Source organism: Aspergillus undulatus, assembly GCF_047715775.1.
Source record: "Aspergillus undulatus strain CBS 261.88 unplaced genomic scaffold BDV17scaffold_91, whole genome shotgun sequence".
In the NCBI taxonomy this organism is placed as follows: Eukaryota; Fungi; Ascomycota; class Eurotiomycetes; order Eurotiales; family Aspergillaceae; genus Aspergillus; species Aspergillus undulatus.
The window spans coordinates 1-16,497 of record NW_027396695.1 but is presented as its reverse complement, the minus strand read 5'-3'; the positions used below and the strand labels follow the sequence as shown (position 1 = coordinate 16,497).

Sequence of the window (16,497 nt, the reverse complement as noted above, 5' to 3'; positions counted from 1 at the left end):
TAACTGCAGTTCGTAGCGATTATTTCCAATCCGCCGCCTCTAATTATTGAAGGGGCAAGCGCCGCTATATTTCCGGCAATTTATCGCTCCACCGAACACCAAGGACCGTTATCATGCCATTCTTTCTCCATGATCGTCCGTAGCCTTGGAATCTCCAGACTCCAGCGGCTCGTGATCACCGTCATCGGCTGGAGATTAAACGGTGATTGGTGGCCGGTGACAGGTAGGACTGGAGAAGTGACGTCACGGGCCCTGGAGCTTTCCCCAGACATCGTCCAGCGTCATTCATGGTTGCAGTGCCAATTCCACGCAAACTCAGTAGCAACGTGAAGATAACTCTACTGGAATTTAGGCATGGTACTCCTGAGTCTGTTGAAGTTAAAACGCCATAGATAGTCGATTCAACACGTATATCTCGCGTCTCAACGGTATTCAGTCTCAAATGCAAGCCGGACAAGGCTGCAACACCTCCACGAAAAAAACGATTCATGTAGGCTAATGATCAACCAGTCGGATGATCTTGCAATTGGCCATTGGGTAGATCCGAAGAGGGGTCGCTCTGCTATTCCGTGGAGGGAACCGTCACTGAGCACTGACTGCGATTGAGCTGGGGCCATATCTATAGTGTCAGTGCCAGTGCCAGGGTGCTGCGTCCGTGCAACGCTCCTCGCCCTCGCTGGATAAAGCCTGCTTCCTCTTTTCTTCTCCTCTTCACTTTTCATTCTGCTGCGAATCTCACTACGTTCTGGAGAGAAAAAAAAAAGGAAATTATCTCTTTCACTCACCCGTGATAGCACCCTCAGGCTTACGGTAGGTTGGTCCCGCCTAGAACCATTACCAGCTTGGATCCCCGTCCACTCGCTTTCGACCTTTTCCCCCACGCTCCCTCTCCTGTCCAAGGCACGGACTGCGAGCTGAGGCCACCTCCGTGCTTCAGGACAAAGAGGGCATCCGGCTCGGTTTTCTCTTTCTTTCTGACCCTTTTCCAGACCCTTTTAACTTCGCTGCTTCAACACCGTCTCAATCGCTCGTCTTCTACTGAGACCGTCGAGATGGCCGACGAGCAAGATCCCCCAAGACGCGATGTCCGCAACCACATGCTCTTTGAGATCGCAACGGAGGTCGCCAATCGCGTCGGTGGAATCTACTCCGTCCTGAAATCAAAAGCGCCCGTCACGACGGCTGAATATGGCGAGCGCTACACTCTGATCGGCCCATTGAATCGCAATTCTGCAGCTGTCGAGGTCGAAGAACTTACGCCGTCAAGCCCCGCAATGAGCAAAACGATGCAGTCAATGAAGGAGCGCGGCATTGACATGGTCTACGGTCGCTGGCTTATTGAGGGCGCGCCCCGGGTTCTCCTCATCGACACCGGCACCGGGTATAAATACTTGGACGAGTGGAAGGGGGATCTGTGGAATGCTGCGGGTATCCCTTCGCCTGCGTCGGATCACGAGACGAATGAAGCGATTGTCTTCGGGTACTTGGTGGCGTGGTTTTTGGGCGAGGTATCTATCCTTCTACCGGAGCTGATCTTACAACTGCTAACTTGGGCCATGTAGTACATTGCTCATGAGCGTCGCCGTGCGGTTGTTGCACAATTCCATGAGTGGCTTGCCGGTGTTGCGCTTCCACTTACGAAGAAAAGGCATATGGACTTGACGACTATCTTCACCACCCACGCGACGCTGCTCGGTCGCTATCTCTGTGCGGGCTCGGTTGACTTTTACAACAATCTGCAGTACTTTGATGTTGACGCAGAGGCTGGTAAGCGAGGGATCTACCACCGGTATTGTATTGAGCGCGCTGCCGCACACTCTGCAGACGTCTTTACCACCGTCTCTCATATTACGGCGTTTGAAAGCGAGCATCTCCTCAAGCGGAAGCCGGACGGCGTGCTGCCTAACGGACTCAATGTCAAGAAATTCTCTGCCGTTCATGAGTTCCAGAATCTGCATTCGCAATCGAAAGAGAAGATCAACGAGTTTGTTCGCGGTCATTTCTATGGACACAACGACTTTGATTTGGACAATACTCTTTACGTCTTTACATCTGGCCGGTACGAGTTCCGCAACAAAGGTGTCGACATGTTCATTGAGGGACTGGCGCGTCTAAATCACCGACTCAAGTCTAGCGGGTCAAAGACTACCATTGTGGCGTTCATCATCATGCCTGCACAAACCTCTTCGCTCACCGTCGAATCACTCAAAGGTCAAGCGGTTGTCAAGTCGCTCCGCGACACGATTGAGAACATCGAGCAGGGCATTGGAAAGCGAATGTATGAGCGATGTCTATCGTGGAAGGAGGGCGACAATATGCCAGATGAGAAAGACCTGATCACCAGTCAAGACCGCGTCCTTCTCCGACGTAGACTGTTCGCCATGAAACGGCATACTCTTCCGCCGATTGTCACGCATAACATGGCGAATGACCATGAGGATCCAATCCTCAACCAGATTCGTCGTGTACAGCTCTTCAACCAGTCTTCGGATCGAGTAAAGATTGTCTTCCATCCGGAGTTCCTCAACTCGTCGAACCCGGTGCTACCTCTCGACTACGAGGACTTTGTTCGTGGGACTCACCTTGGAGTCTTCCCGTCCTACTATGAGCCATGGGGATACACTCCCGCAGAATGTACCGTGATGGGTGTTCCTAGCATCACTACAAACCTCTCCGGGTTCGGGTGCTACATGGAGGAGCTGATTGAGAACTCTTCCGACTACGGCATCTATATCGTGGACCGCCGGATGAAGGGCGTAGACGACTCAGTAAACCAGCTCACCGACTTCATGTTCAACTTTGCTCTCAAGAGCCGACGGCAGCGCATTAACCAACGTAACCGTACGGAGCGTCTCAGCGACCTGTTAGACTGGAAGCGCATGGGCTTGGAATACGTCAAGGCCCGGCAGTTGGCGCTCCGAAGAGGTATGCCACCCGAGAACCGAAACATTATCTCATACTGACAGCCGTGTAGCATACCCCTCCTCTTACGAAAGCCAGGAAGACTACTTCGACATGATCGGTGGGACGGAGCAGAAGATCTCGCGACCGCTGTCGGTTCCTGGATCGCCTCGAGATCGGTCCGGAATGATGACGCCCGGTGATTTTGCGTCGCTCCAGGAAGTCAAAGAGGGTCTCTCGACGGAGGATTATGTTGCATGGCGACTTCCGTCGTAAGTTTCAAACACTGACTGAACACTGGGTCTTAGCTAACTGCCACCTCAGAACAACCGAGGAGGACGACCACGATGATCACCTGTTCCCTCTCACCCTGCGGACGAAGAAAACGGACCGAGCGGACTCGCCTCTGGACCGTATAGCTCTAAATGGAGGGCAATCGTAGCATACTAGCAGTAGTTCTTTTCTCTTTCTTTCATTTTTCTCCCTTTTTGACGCGCTTGCCTGAGCATATACTGTAAGTTTTGTTAGCTGTTGATACTGCCTTCCGATAGCTTCGTCTTGACGTAGCACTTACGTATATTTGTCATTCTCTGCTTTAGCTACGCTATTAAATCTTGACTTGCCTACCAATTTTATTTAGCTCTAGCTTCGACTCAGCTGGAATCCAATATTGGGAATTGATCGTGGCTCCGGCGGGGCGCGTAGATCATGGGCAAGAGTCCGGATTGCACTCGTCCGGCGGGTCTCCGGTCTCGCATCGAGGTACGTGTTCAGAAAAGGTAAGTGAGTGAATTCGCGAACCCTGCGGCCCGTATCATTCCAATCGGAGGCCTTGATTAATCTCTTGTGGTCCCTAAGGTTGAGCTCGGTGAGGATGAAGTCAGCAGTGGGGTTCGACCGCGGGGTATTTATTGCTGCCCCTCCTCGTCTGATCCGATCTTTCCTACACTTCTCTACACTTCTCACTTCTCAACACCGCCAAATCGATACCATCGGTACGACACAGCCATGCAATCAACCAAGATGTAGCGGTCACTCTTCGCTGGGGTTCAAAGACGGGTCAAGGTATCGTACAGAATATCAAACAGTCACTGCAATCCGCATGACAGGTGTTCGCTCGGGACTTGCATGCCCGTTCGTTCTGAGATTATACTGTCACAACTTGATCTAGATAATACTAGCGAAAGGACATGCGTTGCATTGATTGCCCCCTTATTTTTGAGGAATATAGGGAGACCCGATGTGGTCGTCTCTTATGCTGACTGCTAGACCAGAGTCAATAAGGTTCTTGACCTGTTGAATTGAACTGCCAGCCAAGATGTCTACTGATAAAATTACGTTCTTGACTAACTGGTACTACTAACCCGTCTTGTCTCCTTGTTTCTTGTTTTGGTGGGAAGAGCTTGTGCTAAGTGACTGTCCGCCAGGCACGCAACCCCGTACCACGCCCCCCTGTACCTCGCCCAGGCCAAGGGATTCTTCAAAGAGGAAGGTCTCAAGGTTGCTCTGCTTGAGCCTAATGACCCCTCCGATGTCACTGAGATTATCGGCAGTGGCAAGGTGGACATGGGCTTTAAGGCTATGATCCATACTCTTGCTGTAAGTTGTTCCCCTACTTTAACCTGGCTGCAAATGAAGGGGGCTAATATGTGTACAATAGGCCAAAGCTCGCAACTTCCCTGTGACTTCTATCGGCTCTCTGCTTGATGAGCCCTTCACTGGGGTTGTGTACCTCAAGGATAGTGGAATTACTGAGGATTTTACTTCCCTGAAGGGTAAGAGGATTGGCTATGTTGGGGAGTTCGGAAAGGTACGCTGCATTTCATACCCAGAGCCAAGCTAGTACTAACAGTCACAGATCCAAATCGACGAACTCACCAAATACTACGGCATGACAACGGACGACTACACCGCCGTGAGATGCGGAATGAACGTCACAAAGGCCATAATCAATGGCACCATCGACGCGGGCATCGGCCTCGAAAACGTGCAAATGGTCGAGCTAGCCGAATGGCTCGCGTCCCAGAACCGTCCCCGCACCGACGTCCAAATGCTCCGCATCGACCAGCTCGCCGAGCTCGGCTGCTGCTGCTTCTGCTCGATCCTGTACATTGCCAACGACGCCTTCATTGCCGCGAACCCCGAAAAAATCGTCAAGTTCATGAACGCCGTTAAGCGCGCGACGGAGTATGTCCTGTCTGAGCCGGGCAAGGCGTACGAGGAGTACATCGATATTAAGCCCATCATGGCGACTCCCGTGAACAGGAAGATCTTCGAGCGCTCCTTTGCGTACTTCAGTCGGGACCTCAAGAATGTTCAGCGTGATTGGAACAAGGTTACGAACTATGGAAAGCGTTTGGGGATCCTCGATGCGGAGTTCGTGCCTAACTATACCAACAAGTACCTCTCTTGGACTCTTGATGCCGACTCGATTGATCCGACTGGTGATCAGAAGCGTATGGCCAAGTTGCAGGAGCAGGTTGCTGCTGAGGGTGGGTTCCGTCGGTTGGAGGTGGCTTCGGCTTAGGCCGGGTTACTCCTTGTCGGTAATAGTGCGTACTAGTCTTGAGTAGAAGGTGTTATGCCTTCTTCAAATCAGGGCTGAGACCTACCAGTGTAACGAAGTAGCCTGTGGCCTGGCACTATTAGCATGTCACTCTTTCATGTCAACAGGCTATAAGAATGAAATGACCAGTTCTCTCATTCCAACTAAATAGGCTGCCCAGTAAATTACCGAAACTCCAGTGACTAGATATGTCTATTATAAGAATGCTAATGGAATGATTTTTGGATGATCCTATCAAGGAGATATTAAGGAGAGATCAAGTAAGGTTATCATCATGCATGCGCTCTCAAGGACTAACAAGATATATAACAAAAAGATCTATCAAGAGCGCCTGAGCCCATGCTATATATATTCCCATGAGTACTCAACCATCCAGCGACGTATCCCCCCTCTTGAACTCCTCACTAAAAGGATAATCAACATATCCCTCCGGCGCCTTGAGCTTATAAAGGTCCCCCGATCGGGCGTATTCAACTCAATCCCCCTCGCCAGTCTGAGCGGAAGATCCGGATTCGCAAGAAAACTGCGCCCAGACGCAATGGCCACATTACGTGGCTTGTTCTCCTTAATCGCTGCCTCTGCACTCTCAGCATTAAAACCACCCGCTAACACCAACACCGTGACCCTCACCCTCCCGACCGAAGACCTTGAGCAGGAACTCATGGTCTTGATGTGTTTCACTCACTGCCCCGACCGTGTCAGACCCGGAAATGCGCGGCTCAACAATGTGTAGATATGCGAGGTTCAACCGGCCGAGGTTCTCGACTAGATGTGTGAATTGTTCTTCCAGCGCGGGACTCTCCATGCGCATTCCCTGGAATGTACTCCACGGACTAATGCGGTACCCTATTCGATCGGGGCCGCAATCTCAATTCCGAAACGTGAGCGGTTCTCGACGCTGCCTCCCCAACGGTCATTTCGCTTGTTGCTAGCGTCTTGCAGGAACTGATCGATGAGATACCCGTTCGCACCGGGGATCTCGACGCCTTCGAACCCTGCCGCGATGGCGTTCTTCGCGGCGACAGCGTAGTCCTCTATCCAGCTGGTGATTTCGGCTTCCGATAGTGGTCGAGGGACCGCACTATCTTGGGATATGGGCAGGTCACTGCTCGAGACAATACTTGCACCTAGACCATCGTTCCTCAAAACCTCAGCGTCCGTGATATCCTTCCACTTCGCGATTTGCGACTCGTTATAGATCCCCGGGACGTTGGGGCCGCCGCCCGCGCGCGCACTGGGGAATGTCTCTTCGCTGATTAGGAGCGTGCCGGGGATATTGGCGCGCTGCTCGTAGTAATCGCGGCTTAGATCGCGGGGGATGTGGTCGTCTTGAGGCGCGGTTGCGGGTGAGAGGGGCCATGATCATTCGGTGGTTCAAGTTCAGGCGCCCGATTCGGAGGGGCGAGGTTAAGTTGGAGAATTTCATTTTGGTGATACGTTGTGTAAACTGAGGTGGACTGAGTTTGGACAGGCGGGCTGCGCTGCACTGTGCTGTCTTATATGGTGTACCTTGGCCATTGAGTGCGAGTGTGCCTGTGATGTCACGTATCCGGATTATGAAGCGAGTTATCACCCACCTCATCGCTCGGCGACATTGCTCGGATAGATTTTTATTCAAGTTCTGGAATCTTGATTCTTCAGGGCCAATACCCAGCAGTGGCTCCTTTTGCCCTACAGCGGAAGTTCAGGACCGCAGGGGATCCGTATACTAGCCGGCCCTGCCGAAGTATACATCGCCATCATTGCATCATCGAGTGCGACACGTCTGATAGACTTGATAGAAATCGAGTACTCTGTAGTACTATTAGTACCGTATATCCGTTAGGGCCCTCACTGCATGCAGACTTTAGGTTATATCCGAACATTAATTTTCGGTAACCCTAGAGGGTAAGCCGGCTCCAGCGGGCACCTGCGATCAGCTCATTTAGTCACAAGTTATCGTGCACTTAACATATTGAGATCATGTATATTCCGTGATAGGGCACGGAACTTCTGGAGATATAAGAAGAGCTCTGCCGATCACGCCGCCGCCGTAAGGCTGAACCACAGCGTGAGTTGCTTTTTCCCCTCGTGGGGAGACCACAACTGACCCCGAGGGTCGCGCCTCCCTCGTCAGGAAGACGTGAGGTGCGTATGAAGAATTGACAGGAGCAATAAACTGGGAAAGTGCATTGAATGCAAGGTACGTGGTCCTATTACTGGAAGGCGTGCCAGAACAGTATGCTATCTGCACGTCTTATGAACTTTTTACTCTTCCCGATAGCAGGATTTCGAGCAAGCCCGAGATCGCGAAGATACTGCGTGGTTTTGACCTCTCAACGTGTCCGCATACAAAGCTAAGTGACACTGTTGTTGCGGATAGCTACGATGAGTCTCGCTATTGCTTATCTGAGACCACGAGAGAACAAAAGGCATGGGTCGGACAGATGCAGACCGAATGACGCCGATGCGTGCTGTCAATCCCCCGGATGCACGACGATATTCCGGTGGGAATGTCGACCTGGTTTGAGGCGAGTTGACCGGAAGGCAGTACTGCTTCATGTCAAGCGGCATCTGAGCAACTTGCTTAGCCCCTTCAATCCGCGCTGGATGGCACAAGTGGTCAGCGTACCAGATGAGAATTGGCTAGAGGCTTACTGGCAGGACTGCCATGAGTGGAGGGATGTAAATATGATGATCGAGGAGATGAAGTACGAACGGGAACTGCAGAGTAAGAACTAGGCTGGAGCGCTCAGGAAAGCAGAAGACTTCGAGTTCGAGCAACTGCATAGGGAAAACGACTATCTTCGTCATCCGCATCGGCGGCGAGGAGCTCCACGACCAAACACTGATCCTTTGCGGCCCGTCGGTGAACTACCGCGTACGTAGCTCTACTGCTAGAAGCGCAGCTGCGTCGCCAGCAGGATGAAGATGAGGCGCCACAGGTATCATTGGAACCGATCGTTCGTGGCCTTCAAAAGCACGCATAGAATAGTCCCATCGAGAAAGGGCATCATTCTCATGCAACTGAGGCAACCGGCCTATACAACCCCCTCCACACTGCTTCAACCGTCTGCGGCCTAAGAGGGACAACAATGAATTTAACAATCAGTACGATAGATTACACATAGAGACATCCTACCAGCAGAGAATTGAAAACTTCTTCCACGATGCAGGGCAGAGTCTGTCCATTACTGGTCTGCTAGGAACCTTTACGGGATGGGGCGCAGGCAAGCAGCCTCAAGGGCAAATTGACCAGCTTGGCCATCTTCCCTTGTCGGTTTGAAGGCGGATAATGGAATATGGGGAGCAGGAAGATAGGGAGTTTCTGCCTGTTCCTCGAGACGAGCTGGGCTGGCCCGTTGAGCGATCATGATGATCATGATGATCATGGTGATACTAATGAGCTATTAGACGCTTTGATGAGGTATTTCACTAGGGCCGGGCGACATGTCTAAGCGGACAAAAAGAAGGTATACTTGGTGATCACCAGATTTATCACTAGACTAGGGTTAAGCAATCCAACCCGCAAGTGCCGCCGGGCTCACCCAACCTTGACTGACTTGGTCCATGAACGTATTGCCAAATACAATGCTGATAGAAAGTGAAGCTTGATTGCGCGGAACAGTAGAAATTCTTTATGTATGCACATGCGCTAGAGTATCTTCAAATGAAATTGTCCATGAACATCCACGTCCTCCGCTCTGGTCAAGTATGCTCTCGAAACCCTTCCCAGCTCCTTGCGCCTCCAACAGCACCGCAATAACTTCAACCCATCCTGCCCCATGTCACCAAAGTAGGAAATGCGCAAGCGTCGGCTCTTCGGGGGGTAGACAAAAGCTGAAGTCATGTAATTAGCACGATATCTCTGACACTCTGCTTTCGCAGCCTCACATGAGAATTGGCAATCGACAGTGCTTGCAGCTGATGTTGATCTCGACCGCCCGGACAATGTGGACTGGCGCCGGGGACTTGCAGAAGCCACTCACCCCAGAGGGCGTAGTCATAGCGCCACACCTGTGCGGAACCTTTTGGAATTCGTGGTGGCAGACGCTCGAGTAGTAGACGTACCAACCGCAAGTGCAGTTGTTTGGGTTGGAGGGAGAGTTGATGAGGCGATGCTGGATATCATCGCCCATGTCGTTGCGTGGAATTGTCTACACAGCCTGCATCTTTATCGAAGCTCTGATATGCTGTAAGCGTGATAGAATGTTCAGAGATCTGGTAAGGATGGGGGAGGGTGATTGAGTGTCGGTGTTGGTGTTGAGTGTAAGTGTTGAGAGGGATACAAGAGAGAAGCCGCAGGCATAGCTATATTTACAGATGTCTCACAGGCACACCGACCGTGGCCTAGGCTGTAACACAAGGTTCAAGTCTTTGTTTATCTCTTCAGTCCTGGGTTTATGGATTCCGGTGGTTTGATTGGACCAAAGTTTACCTCATCACGTGGTCCTGCAACCTGCCTCCAGCCATCTTCATCTTCATCTTCACCTTCGAGGCCTATTTAACTTTCAGCTACCTAAACCACTCCGGTCGCCTGTGTAGCATGCGACGTTGAAGTATCGAAACCCCCTCTCACCTCGGTCAGCCATCTTCACATTTCCCGCGACCATGAACCCACAGATCACCGTCCCTGAGCCTCTATTTTACCATGATTAAACCACAAGACCGATTCTTCTCAGAGGGCCAGGGTTAATTTGGTGACCCCGAGGATCCCACAGCCTAAGCTGTATGTAATGTCTGGGACTGGGATCAGTTGCGCATGATCAAGATCAGAGGCATCGTCAAAGTGTTTCCTCCGGACCAGGACTTGGAGGTCCCCATCCGGGCGAATCTCGTTGATCACATCTCGCCGAAAGTTACTGCAATTGCAGTCGACGATGATGGGCTCTTGACTGATGCTTCGACTGTCCCGAGTGAAGATGAGACTCTATTCGTTGCATATCTTCCTTTGTCGATTTGCAAGTCGCTCGCCGATTGCCGTACAGTCAATTACTCCCAGCTCCAGGAGCTCGATCGACTTGGGCCGTTTGTTGATCTTTCATCATGAGGACGAAGCGGGAGTTACTAAAAAGGTCGCCTTTAAGTTCAATGTCTTGTACAAGGCCCTGAGACTTCGGATGGCCTGGGATGAGCTACATCTTCTTAAGAGTCTACCGCCACATCCCAACACCCTACCTTTGATCGCGATCCAGGCGTCCCACTCCTCCCAGCGCCCTTCAAAAATCGCATCAAAGTTCTTCCTACCCTCTTCATCTTTCCATCGTTCCGTTGCGCCGCTATCCAGGTGCGCAGGGAGCGTATACTCCGCCTAATCTTTGCACACTGCAAGCGATATGTTGGACATGATGCCCGGTATTCATGGGACATTTTATAGGGCTGCGATGGGGGCCAGGTAGCTGGTGACCTCACCTCTCAACCGGGATCTTCGGAAGCGAGCCAATGCCAAACATTGCACAAAGTGCTCTGAGTGCTGATATCACCATATAATGAATTGCGACTTTTCAGTCAAAGTCCCGTCACAGATATTTCATGACATTGGTTCTTGTGGCGATATATGTAGGGCATGCCTCGGTGACGAACACTTCGAACCGTGTATACAAGACCGGAATAGCTTAGTATACTGGATAAGATAGAGCATCACTACGTAGTACCTATACCTTACACTGCGCTTCTCTGGACCAAGCCGACGACGTTAGTAACCCGAATTTCGTTGCGTCAACCTCCCTGCCTTGACAGGCCAGACTCAGCGAGGTCTTTTGAGACCAGAGTATCATCATTCGTCAGCTTCTGTCGGAGAAGAAGGGTTCTAGAAACATCTTATTTTCAAGGCGTAGACAGTATCCTTCGTTGCAGGACGTTTTGAAATGTTGTTAAGCCCAATCTCTCTTACCTAGTATATCTTTGTCTCCAGCACGACGATAAAAGAATCCATATAATCACTCCGCCTCCCCAGTCCACCTAGGAAGCTCCAAAGTATCCTCCTTCAGCCTCGCCAAAGACCCAACATCCGTCCGAAAGATCTCAAGAATAAGGTGCAGTCTGCGCAGCGGCAACTCCACAAATTGATGCTTCCCAACAAGAGCCTCAAGTCTATCCCGGAACGTCACGAGGAGGTCTCGACGCGAGTCAAAGTCTTCGTCGTTTGTCGAGGCAAGGAGCATAGAGATTAGACAGCCGCCAATTAGCGTGATGTTGCCTTTGTTGTAGCTGAGCCAGAGACCCGTGACAGTTGCGGTTTCTAGTGTTTCCAGGAGCGGGATGAGCTCTGTTTCGACGGGGTTCGCGATGTTTTTCGCAAGTTCGCTTTCTAGACCTTGGCGGAGTCGTGCTGGTCTCTGAGATCCGAATATAGCGCGATAAATGGGCGTTCCTAGCCCCAACGCCGCAATATGCGCTGTTATCGTATACGCTTTATCCGGCGGCAAGATCAGCGGGTGGTACATCTGTTTCCACTCCCCAAGACGTCCAAGTAAGGGGTCAGCCCGCTCAATGGCTGCATGCACAGGGATACAATCGAAGCTAGAGAAAGTATCTAGTGCTTTAGAGACAATCTCAGACAACGCAGTCAGTGCTATAAAAGCATTTGCCCAACCAAAGGCCTCAACAGAGAGACTCCCGCCGGTATCCGAAAAGTCGTCTAGCGTAAGAGGCGCAACATTCCAGCTCTGAGACGCAATATGCGACGGCCGGCCCAGCTAATGCGCGATGAACTTATCGTGCGTATAAACCGCCCACCGAGAACGCGACGGAGCTTGCGTTCCGCAGGGAATAGAGTCCACGATGATGGGTCGAGGTTGAGTCCGACATCCTGCGCGACACCGACAAGCATACAGCTGAGAGCCCATGTCCCTTGGTGGTGATTTTGTGTGCGCGGACCCGTCGCAGGTGGAGATATAGGAACAGGCGGATGGCCTGGAGGACGGCGATTTTTGGGGTAGTGCTTTCCTTTATCAGGCGGACGAATGTGTTGTTGAGGTTTTCGAGGGATGGGGGCGGCGCAGCCTGAGATAATGGAGATCCCTACCAGAAGTATGAGCCCTGGCGATAGTCCAGGGACAGGTGAGAGGTTGGGAGAGACCCGGCTGCTCGTTTGGCAAGGAAGACTTCCTGAGGGTCCAGCACTGAGTAGGACGTATGGGTGTAGGCATAGTGGAGCCGGATCAGTTCCTCTTGATGATGGACGATAGAGCCCAGTCCCTCGGTTAAGTACATCCCAGCGTGGACATCCAGGTGGTCGTTGGGATAGGTGGTAAAGTACGTCGGGGCGTTGAGATCCGTTCCCGTCCCCGTCCCCATTCTCTAGACGGATTGCTTGGACTGATCCAGGTTCACTGGTGGCCCGTCAACAGATAGTGACAATGGTTTCGGAGCTTCTGGTGAAACAGGCAGAACTGAACTGCGCGCGGGCCTACTCCGAGGCGTCGGATCCGTGAGGAAGGCACATGAGGTGCCGCGATGGGTGCAGAGAGCGCAGGCCCCTTGGCCGCGGATACAGGCATTTCGCCTGCGGCGACAAGCATCGCAACTAGGTATCTAGCAAGTCAATCCTTTGCCCTCAGCAATTTTACAGTGCAGACTTACGGTTTCTGAGCCCGTGAGCGATACGGTCGCCTAGTTGATGCCATTATCAATTTTCAGATGGAGATAAGAATACGGAAGTTCGGAGACGTTGGAGATACTGGGGGCTGGAAATTGGCCGCGGGCAAGGCACCCCTCCCTCCAGCAGCAGGATTTCTAAGCCCTAATTAACTTTATAGCCTCAATATTTCCCCAACAGTTCGTGGACCGACCCGAGACACGAAAGGGAACTCTCGACTGAAACCTAGTACGATCTCTTGACTTGGCATTAGACGATTAGTAAAAAGATGTTGTCGTTCCCCGCGTTGGAGTAATTCCGGAGAGGGTCCAGCCCTGTGAGTCAGATCAGAACTGGACACATGGCTTCCACCTATCCTCAAAACGTTCATCATTTTCGAACAATTACAACATGGCCAACACCACTCCTATAGTCCAGTCGCCTAAGGCCCAAGCCCGGATCTCACCCATCACAGATCCATCCGACCTGCCGCGCTTCTTCGACATCACCGCCTCAGCATTCGGCTCCCAGACAAAAGATGGCCTCTGGATAGCCAACAACCCGAGCTGGGACACAGTAAAAGGCCGAGAATCCGCGATAGCCCGTCTAACTGAGCGCTGGAAATCCACCACGATCAACCGAAACGGAGGCCCGAATACGGTCTTCCTCCAGGCGACTGTCACCGACGAGGACACGGGCACGGAGACTGTCGCAGGAGTCGCCATCTGGGTCCAGCTTTCCATGCTCGAAGGATACGGCGATAAACCAGTGGCTGATCTAAGTAAAGCTATTGATCTCGACGCTCTCTACCCCGGGGATGAGGGCGAGCAAGACTATCTTTGTCAAATCGATTACTCGCTCCATAGGCGACGGATTCAAGTCATTCAGGAAATCGCTTCTAGCTCATCGCCTGCGGTATTTGCTCTGGATTTATGCGCCGTCGATCCAGCGTTCCAGAGACGGGGTGTGGCCAACGCACTCGTGCAGTGGGGTCTTGATGAAGCGAGGCGACGCGGTGGGCTGGAGGCTGTTACAGAGGCATCGAGTATGGGGAGGCGTGTCTATATGAAGATGGGATTCCAGCAGGAAGGGGGTGAGATTGTGTATAATGTTGATCGCCGGTTCACGGACAGGGACAGGCCGAGCAATGTGTTTTTGCGTACGGGGAGGCCGGCTTAGAGACTGCCAGCGTGAATATAGCTGAGAAGTACAATAGATGGGATCGTGAATAACATCTTCCTTCTCTCCCGCGAGCAGGGGTTGGGTATGGCTTGGATAATATAAACAAGACAGCAACCTTGGAACAGAATAATATATGGGCGGTCCTCATTCAATGTACCTGGGGCGGTTGGGGCCCTGTTGTTCAGCCTCATGGCGTGATTGTACTTTCCCCTTACAACTGACGCGAGTCCTCATTCTATCTTCAAATTTTCAACTCATCTTGCATGTATGCGCTAGTGACAGAGACACCATCACTCACTATCCAGTCGAAACAAGGCAGTCCCGAAGCCAAAGTTATCATACCCGCCGCTCGTAGAGCCGTAGTCGCCGCTCCCTCCCTCAGCGCCATCACCATCTTCAAGCACCAAGTCCCGGTACGCGCCAGTCCACGAAGCATTCAGACCCTTCACGCCGTTGTAGTGCGCGTAGAGCAACTCCGCAATGGGCCTGAGCTCGCCTCTGCCAGAAGAACTGATTTCAGTCGCAGTTCCTTGCACGTTCGTGTAGGTGCTGAAGGGGACGTCTTCACCAACGTTGTATTTGAAGACGTACTCGGCGCTGTTTTCTTAGCAGTTGCCGCTGTCAAGTAGTAGGATCTGAGGTAGCTTACCCAGCAAGGATCTTATTATCGTCCCAGGAAAACAGATCTTCACCCTGGTTATATGCCTGTTGGGCGAACACTCCTAGGAGGCCGAAGTCAAGCAGGCTATGTCCCTGATCTCGACCAGCCTCTTGACCCTGGCCTAGAGGCTTTCCGCTTCCCTCTTCTTCGTGAATTTTCCAGATCGCATTATCCAAGGCTCCCATTCCGACGCCTTCCCTGAAATAGGTGATTGCCTGATGGATAGCAGTTTGATTGTCGCTGAGAACACCGATCGCGTGCAGACTCGCTAGGTTGCAGAGATCCCACTGGCCGGTCGGGTACTATAATTAGCCATTGCCAATGAAGGCAGCGCGAGAAAAGAAAAGGATTAAGGAAAGTAAGACGTACATTAGCCCAGTAGTGATCGTCCTCGGCGTCGTTATGGTCCTGCAGGAAATCTACATTCATCGGCAGGAAAACTCCCTCCAACAAAGTGATTATATCCTGTAATCCCTCCCACGAACCATAGTCTCTCAGAATTTCGGCTGCGTTCGCCAACTGGTATCCATAGAGTCCACTCGCAAGGAACTTATCGGAGCTCCCTGTAACCGTGGTAAGCGTACCACTCCAGGCATCGAGAATTGATGCCGCCGTGTCTGCGTTTGCCTTAGTCCCTGTCACTTTCCAGTAGACGGCATTTGCATAAGCGGATGCTGCGTCGCGGTACAAGGATGGGTAGTTCTCAGGGTCGCATCCGCTGCCGCGGCAGATCGTTTCCTGTGCAGAGGGGGTATAGCTGGCGTCTGCAAGAGCGGCGAGCTTGTTCCAGCCTGTGGTTTGGGGTTCTGTTTTGGCTTCGACGAGGGATCGTATGCGCTCAAAGTCGGCCTCTGTATGTAGGAGGCCCGGATGGGTGATTGCGGCAGCCGCAGAAGCAGCTTGGAAGAGGAGACCAGAGTATTTCATCTTTCGTCGGCGCTTGGAGGACGCTAAAGCTGGGTTGAGTTTCTTGAGCTGTGTCTCATAGACATCCGACAGCTTGATATAAATGTTTTCCTTTGAAAATTCTCAAGGCCTCTTGACGCCATCCCGGCCGAGCACTGATCGCCCCACGGGGTATGTCGCGGATGTTTGAGGAGTTCATCCGATCATACGAACCTCATTTACTGTTTCCTCATACAGATAGGACGAAGCATTTAGGGGTCCGAGATCTCTTTCGACATTCGATTATCTGATGCAGCGGTGGAGTACTTACGTGGACTTAGATTAAGGTGGGTTCCCACTTGTCCTCTATCTCAAACCAAGCGGTGTCGATCCCTTGTCAAGATACTATCTTTGGCGCTTAAGGAGACTCCCATTGACCCCCAGGTTACAGGTCAGGTGGCACCGTTCTAGGGGTGAGACGCCGCGCTAGCCGATCACCTGACTAATATTACGGCTTCCGACGCTAATTGTACTAAGTATTAATTACCCGGCACCTGAGGATTACGCGTGCTTAACTTTAATAATTTAAGGCATTCAGCTGCTTTTAAACCACTTTCTAAGCAGTTATTTTCTATTTTTCATTATTTATCTGATGTATCTTTGCTCGACGTTCCATAAGCTCTAATTCCTTCTCCTCATTTTGAAGCTGTTTTGCCTGGTTTTGAAGCTGCTTTTCATGTATTT

At 51.7% G+C, this 16,497-nt stretch overlaps 8 protein-coding genes across 8 annotated transcripts; 6 read left to right on the top strand and 2 right to left on the bottom strand.

Moving 5' to 3' along the window:
- Window positions 1–387: 387 nt before the first annotated feature.
- On the top strand, window positions 388–3,571 carry BDV17DRAFT_277139 (glycogen [starch] synthase). The gene is made up of 5 exons (XM_073759402.1): window positions 388–810; window positions 990–1,508; window positions 1,563–2,925; window positions 2,975–3,173; window positions 3,226–3,571. The coding sequence occupies exons 2-5, from the start codon at window positions 1,053–1,055 to the stop codon at window positions 3,341–3,343; spliced, it is 2,136 nt and encodes a 711-aa protein (XP_073610255.1). The 5' UTR covers window positions 388–810; window positions 990–1,052; the 3' UTR covers window positions 3,344–3,571.
- Window positions 3,572–4,219: 648 nt separating this feature from the next.
- Window positions 4,220–5,428, top strand: BDV17DRAFT_285415 (NMT1/THI5 family protein; the record flags this gene model as incomplete). Its single annotated transcript, XM_073760707.1, has 4 exons — window positions 4,220–4,254; window positions 4,329–4,500; window positions 4,562–4,711; window positions 4,760–5,428. The coding sequence occupies 4 exons, from the start codon at window positions 4,220–4,222 to the stop codon at window positions 5,426–5,428; spliced, it is 1,026 nt and encodes a 341-aa protein (XP_073610254.1).
- Window positions 5,429–5,809: 381 nt separating this feature from the next.
- On the bottom strand, window positions 5,810–7,049 carry BDV17DRAFT_285414 (uncharacterized protein; the record flags this gene model as incomplete). Its single annotated transcript, XM_073760706.1, has 4 exons — window positions 5,810–6,043; window positions 6,084–6,313; window positions 6,349–6,795; window positions 6,977–7,049. 4 exons carry the CDS (start codon window positions 7,047–7,049, stop codon window positions 5,810–5,812), a joined length of 984 nt encoding a protein of 327 aa, XP_073610253.1.
- Window positions 7,050–7,558: 509 nt separating this feature from the next.
- Window positions 7,559–8,760, top strand: BDV17DRAFT_277132 (uncharacterized protein). The gene has a single exon (XM_073759401.1). It carries the CDS (start codon window positions 7,835–7,837, stop codon window positions 8,186–8,188), a length of 354 nt encoding a protein of 117 aa, XP_073610252.1. The 5' UTR covers window positions 7,559–7,834; the 3' UTR covers window positions 8,189–8,760.
- Window positions 8,761–9,971: 1,211 nt separating this feature from the next.
- On the top strand, window positions 9,972–11,017 carry BDV17DRAFT_277130 (uncharacterized protein). Its single transcript, XM_073759400.1, has one exon. The coding sequence runs from the start codon at window positions 10,345–10,347 to the stop codon at window positions 10,759–10,761; it is 417 nt and encodes a 138-aa protein (XP_073610251.1). The 5' UTR covers window positions 9,972–10,344; the 3' UTR covers window positions 10,762–11,017.
- Window positions 11,018–12,120: 1,103 nt separating this feature from the next.
- BDV17DRAFT_277129 (uncharacterized protein) lies at window positions 12,121–12,548 on the top strand. Its single transcript, XM_073759399.1, has one exon. It carries the CDS (start codon window positions 12,127–12,129, stop codon window positions 12,307–12,309), a length of 183 nt encoding a protein of 60 aa, XP_073610250.1. The 5' UTR covers window positions 12,121–12,126; the 3' UTR covers window positions 12,310–12,548.
- A 769-nt stretch (window positions 12,549–13,317) lies between these two features.
- On the top strand, window positions 13,318–14,403 carry BDV17DRAFT_243510 (GNAT family N-acetyltransferase). Its single transcript, XM_073756004.1, has one exon. The coding sequence runs from the start codon at window positions 13,437–13,439 to the stop codon at window positions 14,202–14,204; it is 768 nt and encodes a 255-aa protein (XP_073610249.1). The 5' UTR covers window positions 13,318–13,436; the 3' UTR covers window positions 14,205–14,403.
- Window positions 14,404–14,497: 94 nt separating this feature from the next.
- BDV17DRAFT_296362 (putative GPI anchored protein) lies at window positions 14,498–15,795 on the bottom strand (the record flags this gene model as incomplete). Its single annotated transcript, XM_073763277.1, has 3 exons — window positions 14,498–14,804; window positions 14,857–15,170; window positions 15,238–15,795. 3 exons carry the CDS (start codon window positions 15,793–15,795, stop codon window positions 14,498–14,500), a joined length of 1,179 nt encoding a protein of 392 aa, XP_073610248.1.
- Between the last annotated feature and the right edge of the window lie 702 nt (window positions 15,796–16,497).

Coding starts and splice junctions, on each gene's coding strand:
- BDV17DRAFT_277139 (XM_073759402.1), top strand. CDS start 1,053: ATGGCCGACGAGCAAGATCCCCCAAGACGCGATGTCCGCAACCACATG. Junction 1,509..1,562: donor TGGCGTGGTTTTTGGGCGAG/GTATCTATCCTT, acceptor TGGGCCATGTAG/TACATTGCTCATGAGCGTCG. Junction 3,174..3,225: donor GTTGCATGGCGACTTCCGTC/GTAAGTTTCAAA, acceptor CTGCCACCTCAG/AACAACCGAGGAGGACGACC.
- BDV17DRAFT_277132 (XM_073759401.1), top strand. CDS start 7,835: ATGAGTCTCGCTATTGCTTATCTGAGACCACGAGAGAACAAAAGGCAT.
- BDV17DRAFT_277130 (XM_073759400.1), top strand. CDS start 10,345: ATGCTTCGACTGTCCCGAGTGAAGATGAGACTCTATTCGTTGCATATC.
- BDV17DRAFT_277129 (XM_073759399.1), top strand. CDS start 12,127: ATGCGACGGCCGGCCCAGCTAATGCGCGATGAACTTATCGTGCGTATA.
- BDV17DRAFT_243510 (XM_073756004.1), top strand. CDS start 13,437: ATGGCCAACACCACTCCTATAGTCCAGTCGCCTAAGGCCCAAGCCCGG.